Source organism: Nesoenas mayeri, assembly GCF_963082525.1.
Source record: "Nesoenas mayeri genome assembly, chromosome: 5".
NCBI lineage: Eukaryota > Metazoa > Chordata > Aves > Columbiformes > Columbidae > Nesoenas > Nesoenas mayeri.
The window spans coordinates 13000885-13020873 of record NC_137548.1 but is presented as its reverse complement, the minus strand read 5'-3'; the positions used below and the strand labels follow the sequence as shown (position 1 = coordinate 13020873).

The 19989-nt window shown below is 39.3% G+C and overlaps 1 protein-coding gene across 1 annotated transcript in view; it reads right to left on the bottom strand.

The window, feature by feature from the left end:
* The window catches only part of BEGAIN (brain enriched guanylate kinase associated), a gene marked incomplete at its 3' end in the record, with an annotated part of 157121 nt that overhangs the window by 49201 nt on the left and 87931 nt on the right, over positions 1-19989 (bottom strand). The window contains exons 4-5 of the mRNA XM_080345642.1: positions 11036-11197; positions 4651-4717 (exon numbers count right to left, since the gene is read on the bottom strand). Coding sequence (XP_080201768.1) covers positions 4651-4717; positions 11036-11197 — 229 coding nt within the window. The remainder of the gene's footprint in view (positions 1-4650; positions 4718-11035; positions 11198-19989) is intronic.

The following is a 19989-nucleotide window of genomic DNA, read 5'->3' as shown; positions in this document are numbered from 1 at the left end:
ACTGGGCTGACCTTGTTAGATGCTTCTAATGCCTCAATTAAATTCTTCATCAGTTTCCTCACCACTTTCCATATTCTTTACCTTCCTGGCCTGGACAGTAAGCTGCTTCCTTTAAAATTACATTCCCCTGACACGAAGTCTCTGACCATCACTTAAAATTGCTCAGTTCATACTTAATTCATTTTTGGATTTCTCCAGCTGGAGATGCTTGGGTATATATTATGGCTAGCAGACTGGAAAGCCCCGGTTATTCAAGAACTGGATAAATAACTCTTTAATAATATAGAGCATAAAGTATTTGCTGTACCTCTTAGTCCTCCTCTGGCTCACAGGCAGAGGAAGACACAGGATAAAAATCTGTGCAGTGTTCATATAGTGCAGCATTTCAGACCTGATCATCCCTACCACAAATCCCTCTTTAGTGCCTGTTTATATAATAATTTCTTCCAACATTATGGCTGAGTCACACCCCCCAGGCTGCCTTAAAGTAAACTGAAAATCAAGCATTAATGTGATGTAACAGTATTAATCTTGGCAGGTGATAAAACATATAGTGCACTGTGTGCAGAGAGACAACGTTGGCTTTGCAGAGGAGGAACTGAAGCCCCAGGGTCTGGGACTGTGCTGGGGAGCCTGGCAGGGCTGGGGGACCTGCTGCCCAGCACCTCCTGCATCACAGAGCATAGAAGTCCAGTCACATCCCTGATGTCTGACAGCATTCAGTATTGCCTATACTGCTGAAAAGTCCTGAACTGGCCCTGATGGAGAAGAAAGTAATTTCCTTCCTTGAAAACAGTAACCAAACCCAACAGGACCAGGGATGACGCTTGGAAGAACCAGAGGTTTTGGTTTGGCAGCAGGCTTGAGGGAGATGTCTTGGTAAGCTGAGGGATGTGTATGAGTGAGGGTTTACAAGTGTGCTCACTGATTTATCTGGTGGTTCACCTGGTCATCAGGGGGCTCTGCTCCTTGTCACAGGGCTGTCACCTTCCTTGTCCACTTCCACTGTTGCATTTGTAGGCTTTTATTAGGTGCCAATAGCATGCATTTTAGATAGAGCAGAGGTTTCTATTCTGGCCTCTTGAAGAACCTTGCATAAGGGAGCTTATATCATTAAGTAATCTGTCTGTCAAACTGTTACTTTCTAGTTACAAAAGACACATTTTTAGGGTGTTTCTGGGGAATATAGTCTCATGAGCTCTTTGCAGCTGGATTTCTGAGATCAGGTTTTCAAGAACATTCAAAATGGAGATGGGGGAGGAGAAATGGGTGCGATTTTCACTAGCAGTTAGGTTTATTAAGCAGCTATTATTAGGTATCTAACAGTTCTTCCCAAATGTAGATACCATTAAAAATCTGGCTTATGGCTTTAAAGCTAAAGTTACAGAACTAACTGCAAAAAAAAGCCTTAAAACTTCAGAAGCATTTTAAAAAATATGGCTTAATTCCAGTGAGGATTGAAAGTGTGATACAGCTGGTCTGAGATCATATAAAGGATTTCCTATAATAATCTGTACTTGGGATGGCTTGCATCATCTGCTTATAACTACTGTTTGTGAACAAAAAGACCATGGCAGAGCATCCTCAGGAAATTCAGACCAGTGCCAGAGAAAACAAACACTACTGGTGATAACTGGAACTAGACATTATAAAAAGTTCTTTAACTGAACAGCCCTGTCATGGAATTGCAGTGCAAAATTAAAGGTCTCTGCTTAATCTTTTCCCATATCTTAATGGAAAAAAAATATAAAGCTTAATTATTTAAGAAGAGAGCCTGTATATTCCCCTGCTTCACCAGTGCTTACAAGACAAAACAAATCTCTGGTTAAAGACCCCAACTGTGGTGAGAAATGGAATTTATGAGTAGTGACAGCAGAATTTTAGTTCTGTGTTATGTATGTTTCTACAGAGTCATATATTTAGTCTTGCCCAGTTGAACATAGCAAACCCTCCACTGATTTCAGGATTGCATTCTTTAGCTCTTAGCCAACACAGACACTGTAGTTTATATTTTATATTTTTATTTTAAGTTCTGATGTGATAGAAGTTTCAATTGGATACCATTTGCTGTGATCAGAAGTATGCTTTCAAATATTTTTAAATATTTTATAGATTAGCACTCAAAAGGAAGCAGAGCATAGAAGAACTGCTACTTCAGTTTCTTTTCTGTGACTGCTAATGAATTAATTATTATCTTTTACATCCCTTATACCAATAGCAGGCATGGAAGGCTTTAATATTCAGGATACCCAAAAACATTGAAGAGGGAAGCCAAGGTAGAGTCCTAGATTAGTGGTGTTGGACTGGGGCCAGTCACTGTGAGAGGGGGAGTTATGGGTCACCTGTAAAGGAAGGGAGAAAGTTGTCTCTTGGGAGCATCCCCTTCAGGCAGGGGGAGCAAGGGACCAGTGCCCTGAGGGTCTACTTTTCTCTACTTGTTGCATTTGGACACATCAAATGGTCAAAACTTCTTTAAGAGTCTGTGTGTATATATGTGTGTGTGTGTATACATTCAAATGTGTGTGTATAGATGGATGGGGTAGGGGGGAGAGGGAGAAAGTAAATACATAGTTTACATATTTGGATTTGTATAAAGGTAAAGAAATAAAAAGGCTTTTGATTTTGGAATGACAAACTGACTAAATTAGACAAAAAACAAAAAAAACAAACCCACAGTTGTTCTTCCTAAGCAGGAAAGGGAGAGAAAGGTATCCAACAACCCAGTCCACTATAAGCTGTTAATTAACCAGACAATCTGTTGTTTAATACAGCTTTCTCTGAAGTGTTGAGGGTTTTTTGAGTGCCCCAAAAATCAAGTGTTTTGACTTATGTAAATGAAATATGGTACTATTTCCCCCATGTTTTTGTTTTTAATAGAGTTTCCATTAGACATCTTTGGTTTTGTTTTGTGTCTTCAGTTTGATTGCTTCAGTAGGCAAAGCAGCCTGGAGCTAAGTGGTGTACAGAGCCTGACTGATCTTCTTCAAGCCTCTAAAGCTACCTGCAATGACTGTCATGCTAATGGAAAAAAGAAAGGTACAGAGCTCCATGGAACCAGAATTCCTTCTTTCTGTGCTATGCTCTGTAATCTTTCCTCATTGTTTTAAGCGGATGATGAAACATCAGTTTAAAAATTCTTTTCTTTGGTCTGAAATACCCGATAAAAAACCATGGATTTTTTGGAGTCCTTCTTTCTGTGTTTCTAAACTTTTTTTTAATAATTTACCTGCCAGAATGCCTCTACTTTGTTTATCTTTTGTAGCACATATGTAATAAATACTAGGCCACAGGTGGAGATAAAATCCCAAAATGATTTTGGTAAAGGGAAAAAGAATGAAACAAAGTAAGAATGGAGAAAAAACCCCCAACAACATGAGAACAAATGCTATTTATGCTTATACAGTGTTTATATTTATGAACAAATATCAGCTATAACCTGGTTGTAACTTTGCCCTGTTGTTAGCCAGTTACAAAAACATCAGCATTTTATTCTTTGTCAGCTATTTAAACAGACTCCAGAGATAAAAACGATGACATTTTCAAAGATTTGTTTTCTGCTTCTTAGTAAAGGCTGGTGTCCCTCCAGTAGGTTGCCATAGTCCTTATTTACTCTCAAAGCACCGTAATCTGTTCCCTTCATTCCAGGCTGCCTACCCATGAAAATGCTACATATGAGACTTGTGTAAATTGTAGGCTTATCTTAGCATCCTTATAGCTGTATGTGAGGAATCTGCCCAGACCCGTAAACCATGTATTGATCTGTGTGCACTGTGCTTGCTAGGGCTGTGCCAGAGATGGGGCTGGGCAGGATGAAGACCAGGGAACAACTGACCTTATTAAGCCAGGAGAGGAGGAATCAGCTCAGGCTGTGCTCAGGACCTGGAGATCTGAAGTTCAATATTGCTGGTCTTTCCTTTTTAAACATTACCCTCACCTTTCTCTGTAAATTTTAATTTCCTCCTAACATTGAATGTGATGTCCCAGAAGCATTAGCAATGAACCAGGGCACTAAAGGCACTGCCATTTCTTTTAAACATAAAAATATTTTGAATGAATGGTGCTGTGTCTTGTAATTTTAGTCCTGGATGTGAAGCTCATGAATGGTGCAGTGATTTCCTCAGTCACTAATTGGGTTGTGACAGTGACATTGACATTGTGATTGCAGACACATTAGATTGGAAATTAATACACTGAGACTAATAGTTATGACAGTATATAAAAGTCAGACCATCCATGCTCTATTAAATCACTTAGTAAAGGCTGAATGAAAAGTGTCTAAGGAACATGAGAAAACCTTGGATTACCTTATTTACATTTGTTACTTAATGCAAACATAAATATTTAAAACCCATGAAATTATTAACTAAATTAACGAGAATTATTTTAAAGGTAGAATTTACTCAGCCAGATCATCAGCCAATGCAATCTCCATTTAAACTGATGGAGCTGTGTTGTACACAGCTTGAGCTTTAGATCATGATATTGATAAAGTCATATATATTTTTTAAGCATACTGCATTTGGAGCATGAGTTGTGGGTTTGTTTGTTTGTTTGTTTGTTTGTTTTGGATACATATATGTTTGTCCCATGAATTAAGAACCATTAAAACACACTTAATATTTTTTTAAAAGTTCACTTATGATAACTTACCATTCTGTAAAGTTTATCCTCCAGATCCTGATTAATTCTTTGTAAGGCTAGGTAATTGTTTTGTATCCTAAAACAAAGATGATATCATATAATTGAATGTATCGTTTTTTGTGTTTGTTTTTTTTTTTTTACCTGCAATTTTCACATTAGTACAAAACCTTGTTTTGAACTACTTGAAATCTATTTTACCTCCTGTTGCCATTCAGTGAAATGTAATTACCACCTACCTCCTAAGCAAAACTTTGTTGTCATGCCTTTTTGCTATATTTAGGAGCCAATGCCATTAAGAAGTGAAAATATGTTTGCCGTTTGACATTTGTGTGCAGACATGCATAGCAGCACAAGAGCTTACACAAAGAGATTGTATCTTTACATCAGGCTCAGGAATAATATGTCAGAGGGGAAGCCTGAGCTGTATGCTTAGAGAGTACATAAAAAGGTTTACAGACCTCTCTTAATATGGAGAATTGCAGCAGAAACATAGTGACTGCAGCAAAAGCAACATGTAGGCATTGCTACATGACTTAGAAGAGAATATTCCTTCCTTCGACAGAAGTTGAAGGAATTGCTTGTTTTCAAGAGCTAAACACATCCTCTTTCTTTAGGAAATACTTTTAGATATCTTAGCCTGAAAAATGTGGGTATTTACTTTTATCAGCACTGAGGGATTGAATGGATTATCAAAATGAGACTTCCCAGCTTATTCCAGAGCAATACACCAAAGAAAAGTTTCAATCTGTACATCTTTAGGTTGTTTTGTATTGTAATGAGCAAGCTGTGCAGCCTGTGCTGTGAGAAAAATATTATTATTTTGATGGTAGTTGTGCCTTTCTCTTCACAGAAGGTAAGGAGGGCACACCTCACCTCAACAGGATGTATAACAAGTTTAAAGCAAATTTCAGAAGTTCAGCTGTGAAAAGTTTGTCTAAACACATCTATGCTAGTACTGGGAATCTCAGGTCAATAGGTTGAAACATTTTCAGTGGTGAGTTGATTTGAGGTAGTGTGCAAGTGCATTCACTGTAATAGTGAACTCAGATGTAATACACATTCATTCAGCAGACAACTGCTTCCTCCGAGAAGCTTGGATCTGGGAGTAGTTTCCATGGTGATCAGGAAGGGACTGGGATTAAAGAAGTCTTTTCGATTTATCACATGGTTAGTAGCGGCTGTTGAAATCAGAACTAAGACCTGCATTTGAACTATGTCATGGCTGCGAATTGAGAGATCCAGCCCACCCCTTTGCCACAGTGAAGTGTCTCTCCCTGCTTCTGTTGCCATGGAGATTTTCTTTTTCCAGTTAATTGATCAAAACTCTCTGTCCGGGGTCAGGCCAGTGGCTCATGGAGCACCTCACGAGGTTTTCAGAGCTCTTGCTGGGGCTCCCAGTCGTACCATAACATCTGCCACATGGACCTGTTAGGAGAGGTCTGTGCCAAGCATAGCTGCTCGGTGGGCATAAATAACGACATCCCCATGAGTGAAACTCCCCAGGACACTAAGGTTCAGCCCAGACTCAGGGCAGCCATTTCAAATGGACATTACAAATCTGTGGGAACTTTTGGCGTCGTGTACATTTTACAGAGCTGCTGAACAGAGGAAATCTCCTCCCTGTAAGGAGGACCTACAGTGAAGAGCGTTTGCCCAGGTGGTGAACCAAATGGGTTGAAAATCTTTGAGACCTGTACTAACCTACAGGTTGGTCATTCCTCATCAGTTGTCACAGTGATGTTGTGTAAATGTCCAGGTGACTTAAAAGGTTGAAGTTTATGGATCTCTGCTTTGTCCATGCTCCTGTTAGATGCAGCCTTTACCACTAAGCCTCTGTATAGACATTTATTTGTGCAGCTCTAGATATACTTGGGATTTTCACAGCTATTTAGCCAGAGTCAGCACAACAGAGACGAATCTTAGGCTACCCTGTACCCAGCTTTTCAGGGCAAAGGAGAAGGAAGAGACGGTCTTGACAAATCAGTGGGAGCAAGGAGATTTAAACTGGTTTTGCATGTAAACAGCTACTCAGCACTAACATAGTTATGTTTTCCAGGTAAGGCTGCATGCCATGGTGCTGGGAACATGGATTTAGAAAATTAAGGTAAGGCCTGCTGTCTGAGAGCAGAATTGCCCCACTATCTTCTCTGTCATGGTCTACAGTTTTTCTCTAGTAAACCAAAATAGAACAGCTCAAACATGCTTTGCACCCAGGCAGCTCATGGCTCAACTAGAGGTGGTATGAAACTGATGTAAACTTTTAGCACCTGCAGCCTCCTAAAAGTTTGCATGGGTCCAAAAGAATCTGTATAAATTCTTGAAAAAAAAAAGGGAAAGAAATTATTGGGTTGGGGCTTTTCTAGCTCAGGGGTCTCTGTACTCCAGTCTGTTCTGCAGTGTAGACCTATGTGGAGAGCTCAAGGGAGACCCTGAAGGTCCCTTTCCATAGGTTTAAGATCGTTAATAAAAACAGCAGCAATTTTTACTTGGATATCTGGCTCACGATGGTTGCAATGCGTCACTGGGTTTGATCCTCAACTTCTGTTGGCATTTTTTCTCTTGATACAGATGACTGGAAAGTTGGTTACCGTTAATATATCTTCTTTTGGATGGCAACACTTCCGTGCCATAGGTGGTAGATGGTTTTTGCAAGAGCTTATCACAATCTGCTTCTTTGCTTTTAACTTCTTTTGTCTTTGCCCATGAAATTTTCCTCTGTTGTATGTTTAGGAGTAAGTAGCCCACAAACCCTAGCTCTCTAACACATTCATTTTGCACTCAAAAATATGGACCACCTCCCAGTAAAATCAAATCCAATCTAAACAAAAAATCCACAGTAAGTAGGAAGCTGAGCTTCAAAAAATGTTTCTATTGAGAGTATTATGCAAAGGTAGTCAAAATAAGCACAAACACGTGCACACATACACAAACACATACACATGCACATATATGCATAAAACCCAAATTGGAAATCCACTGTGCCAAAAGAAGTGTCAGCAAATGTAGGTGTTAAGGAGAGAAATGGACCCAGCTATATATGAAAGAAAGTGTTAACGGGATAAAAGAGGAACAGAGTAATCAAATCAATCTTTGGGCAACACTGTAAAATAAAGGAGGAGTAGGGAAAATTATTCCAATTTGAAAATGACCAGATGAGCAAATAGTAACCCTGTTTGCAGGAAAAATACACTCAGATAGCCTGAAGGTTATGAAGTATGAAACATTTTAATGTTGAAAATCTGGCGTCTTTGTAAATAAAGTGACGAGCAGGTCAACTTCACAACCCTCTGAAACTACTATAAGAATAAACTCATGTGAATTGATAGCTTCTTATAAAAATTGATGGCTTTTTGTGTTGTTCATATTATTAGGTGACACCCATATGCCTCCAGGTACATATGTGTGCATGTATTAAATGCAGGTTTAGATTCTTGACCAAATGAGGGCCTAATTAAAACTACTCTGATCATATTGTGGAGATAACACACTCCTCTCAGAGACTACGCATCACCACTGCAGAGGAAGCCTGCAAAAGCCTCTGCTTCCACTGAGTCTCAAGCCCTCTTAAGGCCATGAGATATATCTAAAGTAAAACACAGGCTTGGGCTGACTTTCTCTAAAGAAGGTAATTTTACCCAGAGTGCAGTTTAGCTCTCAGGCTGTTAAAATAGAAACTTCTTGTTCAAAAAACCTTTTCCCTCTCTCTTATAAAAAAATTACACCGATTCCTTTAAGAAAACAAGAGTGTTTTCCCACCATTTATTCCAAAGCTAACAGAACTACAGGATTACTGTTCAGAACACCTCTTCAGTCTGTGAAATGTTTCCCTTTTAGTGAAACAATTATGTGTGGAGGCTAATCTCAGTGCTAAATATATGCTTGTATGGGTTTATTTCTTGTGTCTTAAAATAACTCTACTCTCTGGTAAAAGCTAGAATGGGGATCTTGCCAGGTTGTTACCGAGGGCAGAGTCTCAAGGAGTAAACACAACATGAACTTTGGTTCCAAGACTGATATTTGATTTTTTTTTCTTTTTTTTTTTTTTATATTGTCTTTAAAAAGCCATGCTGGTCACATCAGATAGGAAATCAATGTGAGGTATATGAAATCCCCAATCTCTTTTCAGTCACTTTTCAAAGCCTGCTATGCTTTATAGTTAATATTTTCAAACATACTCAGGACTGCCCTGCTTTTGCTCCCATTGGGAAAAAGAAAAAGGCCACCTCTAGATGTTTGTAGAGAGGTCTAAAACTTGGCCATTAAACCACATAACTGACCTGTTTGCTTGAGTAAGAGAAGGGAGGCCTAGCAGCAACACAGGTAATTCTGGATGAATTAAGACCATAAAGGCTTTCAGAAAGGATTTGAAAAGGATGGTCATTCAGCCTCTCAGAAAAAAAAATCTGCATTTTACAGTAATGGAAATTTAATTACAGAGATGCTCTCTAGTATGCAAGTGGGATCTTGTTACACAAGGGTTATTTATTGCGGGGGGGAGGAGGGTGAATTTATCTCCCTGTACAGGGAGTGAAGCAAGACACATGTTATTGACACTAATTTTAGTTCCTTGTTTTTCTCACAATGATTTTCCTCTGTGACATGTTGCTGACACACTTTTGGATGACAGTATTTTTTCAGACATTATCCTTCTCCAGGTTGAGAAATCTAGTTGTTCAACTTGCAGTATGCCTTGCTATTCTCAATAGAAACATTTTTAAAGCTCACCTCGTAAAATATTTTGGGCTTCCAGTATCATATGTCTTCATGGGAGTAATCACCTGCCTGAAACATAATTTTTAATATAAGTTTTCTTCATAATATGGTACGATGTTCCATTAGAATATTGGAAAGTCAGTTCTACGAATCTGATGCTTGTATATGAGTGTTAGACTTTGCCATGAGCAAAAAAAGACTGAGTGGCCTGAGTTTTGAAGGGTGCTTAACTCATCAGTGCCCAATGAAGCTGATAAAAGGCTTTCTTCTGACTAGGAAGCCCTGTTGTTTTAACACAAGTGGATGTTCACCCCCTCTGCTAAATATGACACAAGATTTATGTCATCCATGCCTGAAATAACGTTTCAGGAGAAAAGAGTACCAGCGTTCCCTGTCCTTAAAGCTGAATTATGTTGGAACACAACTACATCAGGAGGGAAGTTACTTTCAATAGCTCCACTCTAAGTGAAGTGATAGGAAAAATTTTGTTGTCAAGAAAACAACATGGAGAATCTTCAGGCTGCTATTGATACATGTGTATAGATTTCAAGATTATCATGACACTGTCTTATTTTAACCTTGTTTCCCTAAATAAGGAAGCATGTAATTTATGAAAGCACACTAGGATGTATTCTAATTTGAGGTTTTACAGCCTCTTTCTGTTTAAAATTTTCATAAACCAATTTGGTTGACTCAGTTTGTCAGCAGTTTTTGGCTTTTTTCTTTTTTTTTTGTCATCTGTAAAGAATGAAAGATATTTCTTTGGGTATAGCTCGGAATGATTTATTCTGAATTTCATTTTGACTCATCCAATAAACTAAATCAAACAGTTCAATTATCTACATCAGTTTAAGAAAGTCCTCACAAGACATGCAAATACATTCCTGCATAAATGGATAATTGCAGGTTCAGAAGTTTTGCAAAAAAGTGAAAAAAAATGATATTAAGAATCACTGATAAATTTAAAGTTACATTACAGACCATTTTAATCAGGGCCAGGAATGTCAGGAGTGCATACTTATTATAATTTGTCATTAACATTAACTGGGCCCCTGATTTACAATAGCACTGTACCACAGCTTAAACAATTTTAAGTCACAGGTTTTCAGTATCATTCTATTCTACTTGGGACTGAAAAGCAAATTATTTGCTCTAGCATAATGTGAAATCTCATAACACTATGTGAATTAAACACAGTCTCAGCTTTGAGAGATGGAAGACCAAATTCCATTCTCTTATATCAGTGCAATGGTGAGTAAAAACAGAAAATATGCAGCAAAATGCACTAAAATAATATATCTGTATATATATGGTATAAGCATATATATGTAGCATATTTATAGCCTTTGTATGAATAACACAACATGGCACTGACTGACATGTATGTTTGCACACAAAAGATATTACATATGCAGCTATGTACATATATTTCTATTTGCATGTTTACTTTCAACACATGCACATCTTACATATCAAATGTAAATAACTTCATGTTGTAGGTAATTTATATTCAGGTGAGTGAAACATATATGCTCAATGTGAAAACACAATGTGTAATCCATAAATAATAAATGATGTATGTTTGAGACTATAAGCTTATATTTTTACTTACATATGTCTTTAACACAGCCCCTTGTAAATTCCTAATAACTCTGTATATTTCAAAAAGTTAGTCACTAACCTTCTCAGTTTTTCAGTTACTTTTTCAAGTTCTTCCTGAGCACGTCTCAGTTCTATTTCAAGATACTGACGTGTAGAATCAAACTCCGTTTCAAGCATTTCCAGCTTATGGGTAGTGTATGACAGACGCTTTCGTAATTCCCCCTTCTGTTCTTGCAAAGTGCTGGAAAAACAAAGACCACAGCTGTAGAATTTAGCTGCTCCCAAAAAGCTTTTCATGATCCACTCTTTGACCAATTCCCTACAGTATAGGTTGGCATTAAGCCAGAGAAGTGTGCTTAATAACTTCTTTACTGCACTTTGAAAATCTTCTGATTTAGACAGTTGACTATCTTCCCATCTGTCCTTTCTGGCACATTCATTGCTAATATCTTATTATCCATAATGGAATATTTTGTGAAAGAATCCTCATTAAAATACAAAATACAGGCTAAGGTTTGGTTTCACACAGGACTTTCCATTTAGAGTTATCTTAAAATACTATGACTGAAGTAGCATATATCAGTATAGCAGTAACTCTAAATAAACTGTGCAAAAATATTCCCTTGCCAATAATCCAAGTTTTAATATGTTTTGTGGAGAAAGAAAACGTCTTCTTTGATTCAACTTCCACCCCTATCCCTTGCCATAGAGCTGCTAGAAATGTTATTGTTCAGCATTTAATCCTGAGAATGGTAATCAATATTATAGTAATTTTAAAGTTATAACTCTTTTCCCATTTTCCCACTTATTTGGGAGCAAAGACTTCCCAGCCTCAGGTTTCACCCATAATTTTTCGCAGTATTTTTACTAATAAAGAAGTTATGCTCTGTTGGTAAGATACCTTCAGTTACACTCCTTGACAAAACAAAGCACTAGACATGGAATTTGGAGAGTTTTTCACTTTGTTGTTTTCTCTTCATTTTAGAGATTAAATAAACATAAAGCCAGGAGATCCAAGCAAAAATTTTATCATGAGGGGTTGAAGTGCCACCTGCACCCAAATAGTCCCGCTGGGTTTGCAGCAATGAACCTGGGCATCCTTCCCCTGCTTTACTGGAGCTTGACTGCGTGATTTCGGGTGAGCTAGAACTGCTCTCACCTCAGTTCTCGTCTGCACAATGGAGATAATTTATCCTTGTCTATTTAGTATGTAAGCTCCCCTTTCTTCTAGCATGTTTGCCACTTGCACAGTAGGACAGGTTTCCAGTCAGAGCTGGTATCACTGGAGGTGACTGTAGCTGGGTTCAGATACTGCATTGATTCACATACGGTACTGAGCTGTTTTCTTGGCTTCAGGTGAGAGCTCTGAGGCTCTACAGAACTGGAGTCTGCTATCACCTAGAGATAAAAGTGCTACCATGTGATGCATTGTGAATAGCCTTGTTTGGTTTTAATAATATGTTTAAAATAATTCTTCCTAAAAGAATGACAAATCTTTATTCCCTTTGATGTTAAATAGACATGGCCTTCAGCTTCAGTAGAATGATGTTTTGAGTCTTCAATTAGACAAGGGACATGGGAACAACATGCTGTTCTTCAAGAAACACTTAACTGAGCTGGCTCTAGTGTGACTGTGGCGATAGGAACTTTAGTAAATTAATGTGAAAGTTTTACAATTGCTGCTTACTTGATCCATGCAGCTTAGATCCAGGAAACAGTCTAATGTTTTGCCAACACTGTGCTCTATTTCAATTACACATATTGCGTGGTTACAGTTATACTTAGATTACCACTTTTAGTTACGTTATCTTAAAATAATATATTCTAATTCAGACATTGAATGCAACTCCAGTTAATGCAATCATTTAGATTTTATATTTCAAAAGGTGAATAAAAGCCCCGAATTATCTAGGGAAATGAGAACCTGGACCCATGCTGCTCATTTCTGCATGTCGTCATTCATGATGTTGCCACATCACACCACCTTTCACCTGATGTGCTTGCTCTACTTCTGGCCTGTTCTTGCTACTCATCTGCTCATCTTGGGAAAGAAGAATGGTCAAAACTGTTTAGATGGAGAGAGATTTGATCTCACGTCTTCTGCTGCTCTAAAAATCTAACCACTAGGGTTTGTACAAATAATAGACAGTAGGTCTTCCAGCTACGTTTTTGGATAAAATTACCCAGGCTGCTGTTCTGTACTGGGTAAGTGCAATTAATGAAAATTAAGTCAGATCAAAGGAGGTTACAACAACCTGCTGCACTGGGGAGTTCTGGCCACAGGCAGAATTTGACCTCTGGGAGAAAGAGAGGTTCTAGGGGTACAAATAGAAAGTGAATGACAAGGAGAAAGGAAAAGGAAGGGAAGGAGAAAGGAAAGAAGGAAAGGGGAAGGGGAAGGGGAAGGGGAAGGGGAAGGGGAAGGGGAAGGGGAAGAGGAAGGGGAAGGGGAAGGGGAAGGGGAAGGGGAAGAGGAAGGGGAAGGGGAAGGGGAAGGGGAAGGGGAAGGGGAAGGGGAGGGAAGGGAAGGGAAGGGAAGGGGAAGGGGAGGGAAGGGAAGGGGAGGGAAGGGGAGGGAAGGGGAGGGAAGGGGAGGGAAGGGAAGGGAAGGGAAGGGAAGGGAAGGGAAGGGAAGGAAAGGAAAGGAAAGGAAAGGAAAGGAAAGGAAAGGAAAGGAAAGGAAAGGAAAGGAAAGGAAAGGAAAGGAAAGGAAAGGAAAGGAAAGGAAAGGATGATCTTTTTCTGAAAACCTTCCTCTTAATGTTAGCTTCCAGTGGCATCTCAAAATGCCATGCCTGGATTCTCTTTACTTATACTGTGTTCTGTTTTTTGTTCTACAAGTCTGTGTTTCTCACAAGGAGTGCTTAATTTTATTGTGTACCCTTGCATATTTGGTAGTGGTAATTCAGACGACATTGAAAGGAGGGATAAAATAAGAAGTCAAAAAGTCATGGAAGTAATTTAGCATTTTCCCTTCTCTCCAAAGCAACAAACTTCACAGACTAGCTCCTTTTTGTTTCTGATTGTCACATACCAGTTAATTAGAAAAGTTCGCTGCACCATTGTTTTAATGTTGGTAAATCAATATACTTTAATTCATAATTTCTCTTCCTTCCCTCATGATTCTTTATTATAATGTGTATATAATAAAGAATTTATATGTATTCAGCAAAAATATTTATTTTTAGATATATATTTTTATATATTAATTTAGTTTAAAAACTAAGAAAATAATTAAATGGAAAAAGTACAGCTGAGAGCAAGGAGAGGATGTATTTGCAGCTAAAAAACAGTATTGGGAAAGCTGGTAGTGCTATGTCTCAGAAAACAGCAATCCTACATTCTATGGACTTTCTGAAACTCTGACAGCTGGGAGGATTGAGGAATTATCAGATGGGATTAAAAATCCTGGACATTTTGTATGAATGGTTCTCTGTTTCTTCTAATGATTTCCAAAGTCCTGCTCTCATGACAACCAGTGGCTTGAAAGTCATTTCCCATTTTGCTTCATTAAAGTATTTCTCTAAAAACAAGGACAGTAAGTGCAATCTTAAATATTTACACTGGTGTAAAAAAAAAACAAAAACAACAAATCTCGAGGGAATCTACTTTAAAGTTTATTAAAAACAGGTCTTCAGACCTTCCAAAGACTGACTTACACCAATTAGCTCTGTTTCTACTTACAAAAATATAGAATAGATATGAAAACATAATTGGCACAGAAATTTGTGCCCAGAAACATTGTAATGCTACTAGTAGTTGCCAGGTTTGAATTCTGAGTTGCTCCCTACCAGAGACCTTGAAGCCCTCTTCCCTCAGGCTGTGCTGCTACAGAGAGACACCAAATTTCCCTTGAATCCTGTTGCTGGAGTTGATTGTCAGCAGCAATTCAGAGGCCATTCAGGGGAGATATTATCACGTGGGAGTTAGCACTACCCAGGCTCTACATTTCATGAAGAAAACAGGTCTATTTTACAGCAGATGGCTGTGCAGGAAAATTCAAGTAGCATCAAATACTCTTCCTACTTTCCTGGTGTAAAAGTATTACCACCCTAGCTTGCACAAAAATTGAAACAAAGAGATGTTTGCATTCCTGGTGTCACCTCTCCCTCTTCAATAGACCTCTGTCCACAAAGGCTTGTGAGTTGCCAAAATGGATGTTTTTTTTTTTCTAGATGTTCCCACCAGTCCATACTTTAAGCTGGGCATCAATCCACTCTGCACAGCTTCAGCCCCAAGGAAAGGTGTGCAGGGTACAATGGAGACCAATAACGTGTTCCTATCTCAGCCTGCAACCATCGGTCAGGATTCATCTGTAGTCTTGGCTGGAGAAGCTCCAGATGAACATATTTCCACCAGAATATTTCAGGCAAAGCTAAGATGCTGTGTGGCAACAACTCTATTCTGAGGAAGGTGTGCTGGGAAACAAGCAGGTTTTCATTGTACCTGTCTGATCTTCTGCCAGCTCATCTGCCTGGCAGATGGCCTGATGACAGAGGAGTGCTGGCATGCAGAATTGGGGCTGTTCATCTGCTTGCAGGTCAGAGGATTCTAGAACTTTTTACCCTCAGACAGCCCACAAATATGTTGCCCCCTGAGCTTTTACTCCCTAAGAGTTGATGTCTATGGGGCTGCCCCATCTGTGGAGCATCCTGGAAACGCCAGGTCTCCAGCTCTGACTGCTTTGGCAGCACTTTCACATCTGCTTGACACCTGTAGGTGGTTATGCAATGTTGTTTAAAACTGGAGCAGACCCATTTTTTTAACTATTGAAATAAATTCTCCCTGAATGGACTGATTACACTCCTTCCCACAGCTCTAGGAGTGAGTGAAACAAAGTATGACTAATGGTGTTAGGAGGTTAGGAGGGAAATTAGCAGTGAAAAGAGTGCAAAACAAGGTCAAGATAAATGCCCATGTCAAATACACTGAAAAAACGTATTGAAGGTTCTCAGTTCCAGGTAGTGAAATGGAAATTTTAATACAGCTGTGAAATCCTGAGTCAAACCAATTGTATTTTGTGGGTAAACATCTCGTCTTGGGAGAAGGAAATCCCTGAACTGGGGCTTGGGGCTTTTGGTCTTGTACCTGGATTTGCCAAATGTGTCTGGGATTATACAGGACAGGTGAGTTAAGGCAAGACTGACCTGACCAGAAACAAATGTCAAAACTGTTGGTCAACTCTGGCTCCCATTCTTAGTGAGTTGTGAAGAGCAGGCACTATCAGGATGAGACTAATCTGACCTATTTTAGAAGCCTACTTTTAGATGAGGTGATGCAAATCTGGAAGTACCCATTTCTGTTAATTACAAAGGGAATCTAGTCAAGTAGCTCAGACATAGACAACCACATCTCATCAGATAACTCCCCCACTTCCTGACTCAGTACTGTGTGTACGAGATGAGGTAATGGTAATCTGTTTCTTGCTTGCTTAGATTGCGTGGAGGCCCTCAAAAAAGAACTGCTTGATGTTTTTAAAGTGTTTATCAGATCTCTTTCATGTCTCTTTTGTGTCACATTCTAAAAAAAGGCTTCATGCAATCTGGAATTTGGGACCACTGAGGGAAATTTTTAAAACATTCTGGAATAGAATTTCAAAAAGCACCTTTTCTTCTTCCACCCTGTGGGTTTTTATGTAGGACAAAGTCATAAACAGTCAGCTGTGAAGGAGTCTAAAGAACAGGAGAGGGTCTGTGGCAAGGGCCAAGGCACCGCCTGTGAGCCCAGCCATGCTGTGCCATCTTAGACTGTTGATGACAGCCAGGAGCGGAGACCTGGTGGGCAGGCAGAGAGCACGGGGCCACGTTTGTGCACTTGATTTTCTGGAAACACTTTTGTAACAGCATGAGGCTGCTGTGGACCTCTGTGAAGGGATGGCCTATTTGGCTCAAGGGGAGCAAACAGACGAGTCCCTATTTTTGTTTCTGATCTTTGAATGGAGTCTATCATCACAGAGATGAGGGCAGTCAGGCAGGTGGAAGGTAAGGCCCTGGGAGACCTCTGCCCAACATGTGGCTCACACCCCAGGGAGCAGCAAGCTGGGACAGAGAACTCTGAGGATGTTCATAGCTAACAGAGATGCCATCAGGTCCTCAGTGCCACTGCATTGCTATTGAATGGAGCTGGGCTGCATTGCCAAGTTGATCTTGGGGCTACCATAGAATTTTGGCTTCAGCAGTTCCCGCTGATCCATGGCTGGTGGTCTGGATTACTCAGGACCTTTTATTCCAGCATGGCTCTGCTGCTGGTCACAGGGTCATGGTAAATCTGTGTGTTGCCCAGGACAGAAAGGCAAGAAAGGCACCCAGACCTTGGCCTAGGAGGAATAGCTTGGAGACGATAGTTGTGTCATTGAATCTGACCCCTTGACGATTCTTTTTAGATTTGTAGTTGTTGGGAAATGGAGCCCAAGCATTTTACAAGTGTTTTTTAGATTAATGAAAGATCTTTAATGAAGCAGTAATTGAATTTCTGTGTTAATCAGGTTTTGATTATGTGTTACATGCTCAGGGTCACTGTTTGAAAAGGCTAATGTCAAAACTATCTTCCTTGTCTGCAGTTTTTGTGCCTAATCTTGTGCTTGCTCCATCTGATTAGGAGGGGGAGGTGATCAAATCAAAAAGTCTAGATCCAGATTCTGAGAATCTAACTACAGACTTGAAATTAGTTTTATTGGCAAAAAAAATACGTTGCTGTAGCACAGACCTAGAGCCCAGCCTATGAATCCTAAAGTTCTTGTGCTCTTTAATCAACAGCTTCATTTGGACCCAAACAAATGTGTATTCAACTTCTACAATAGGCATTTTCCCATAATTCAGGCTCACACACACTTCGTTCTGCTCACCTAATTTTCTGCAAATTTTCACAAAGGTGTGTCAGGTTTTCTGTCACTAAAACAGACCCACCAAGTATCTCCATTCCTTTCAAAGAAGTTTGTTAAATATTTGAAACCTTGGAGTATTAACAGTTTGCCTGACAAATTGCATGCAGATCTTTTCTTCCTATAGATATATATGTACACACACACACACATATATAGACAGATAACTTTTTGAGATTTTTTTTTTCCCACAAGTATTAAACCATTTTAATTTGCTTTCTACTATTTATTTTCAAAATAAAGAACATGAAGCTGGGCTGGGAATGTTAGAGGGAAGGCCTGTACATATGTTTCAAAATAAATGTGTGCTTGATCCAATTCTGGAGCTCAGATACTTTCCAGATGATGGACACGTAAAACAAGTAACTGAGTTCTTTTCTTAGGTTCCAGGCATTCTGGCAGAATTTAAACCAGAGAAGAAGGATGCTTTATCAGAAACATTAAAGAGAATCATGTGGAAGGGAGGTGGGGAAAGATAAAGGAAAATGTGTTTAGCAGTTGAAGTCCTAAGTGCTGTGGGACAGATCCTTAGCATTAGAGCCTATTTACAGCACCTGAGAGCTGATACAACTATGTTAAAACAGAAGTATCACTGAATTTTGGAAAGCAGCTCTTTTGTCACCTAGGATGTGGGTATATGACTGTTGCATAATTTACACAATTGAAAATTCAGACCAGGCAAGAGATATTATGTGGTGCATGTAAACTGTGTTGAGCTTATTTGTAAGAGGTAGAAAAGAGAGATCTCAAAAATAGAACTGAATTATTTTTGGTCATATTGACCTGACAGTCTTTCATTGCATAATGGATGACTTCTATAACAAGTACTCAAAGCTCACAGACACATTTATCCAACAACAGCATTCAATATTAAACATAATATGAGGTGATAAATATATGAAAATTCAGTTACACATTAACATGTAGAAAACCCTTAGAGGAGCAGCTGTCAGCATTGAGTTTTCTTAGATGAATGCCATTATCGTCAGTGGAACGTGGCAAGATTTTAGAAATATGCTCATAATAAAGATATCCACGTTTTTCTTTATTTAAAGGCACTATCCATAACCTAAGAGTCTGAATAGATTGAATGGAAATACCATTAATAAAATTCTGGCTTTCATAAATAGACACTAAAGGTGTTTTTGTTATTTTAAATGAAATTTCTCCAGCAGGCAACTGTGATTCGTTCAGTGTGCTGAAAACTGCAAAGGGTAAATGAAAATGAACAGCTAGAATCCAGACCTGCATAGAGCACTAAGTAATCCAGGGTGCAGAGCACCCCATGAGGAGGAAACAATGTGGCTTTACAAACTGGGATGTGCACCATCCACCACTCACAGCTTGCACCGAGACTGGAGATCTGAGCCAGTCCTCTCAAGACTGATGTAATACTTCTGCTAACTTGGTTTGGATCTGAAGTCTTAAAAATATGTTTCTGTTTCCTCTCAAGCAGGTGGCTGCTTTTGCTTACGAGACACTTTGGAGGTCAAATACCTGAGTATAGTCAGGCTGGCTGTATGTGAGAAATGAATACAGTGCACGACAAAAAACCAAGAGCCTTGTGCCCAAACTCGAATGTGACCAGGGCAGAGTGAAACAGTGGAAGCAGCAGAAGCCATTACAATCTCTGCCTACTTCCAGTGGCACTATTAGGTTCTCCCCAAAGTCTGAGGTGACTGACTGATTTTGGCACTTGTAGGTAGACTCTTAGAGTCAGTAGCTTAAAGGAAAACTGTTAGGTTCAAGTTTTTTTCTCTGTGTTGCCAGAAAATGAGGGGATGAACAGGTGGAAAACAAGGTTGCAAAAGAAGAAGAAAAGCATGCAATTCAAGGGGCGATATGTGGTTTATGACTCATTCTCTAGAGGCAGGAAGAGTATGTTTGTTTTCTCATAACCAGTGAGGACTCTGCATGTGTTCATGCTGTACTCCAGATTTCCCACATGTCCAAGATTGTCTAGTGCTCTGGACCAGATCTGAAATGAGGCAGTTGGTGATGCTAAGAGAGAAGGGAGTTAAATTCTAACATGGTAACCTTCAGCCATCATTTTCCAAGAGACCAGAGACATAACCACCCTGACAATTACCAAGAATGAAGGGATCTTCACAATGCTTGCTGCCCAGAATCTACTCTTGACAAGACTCTGGAAG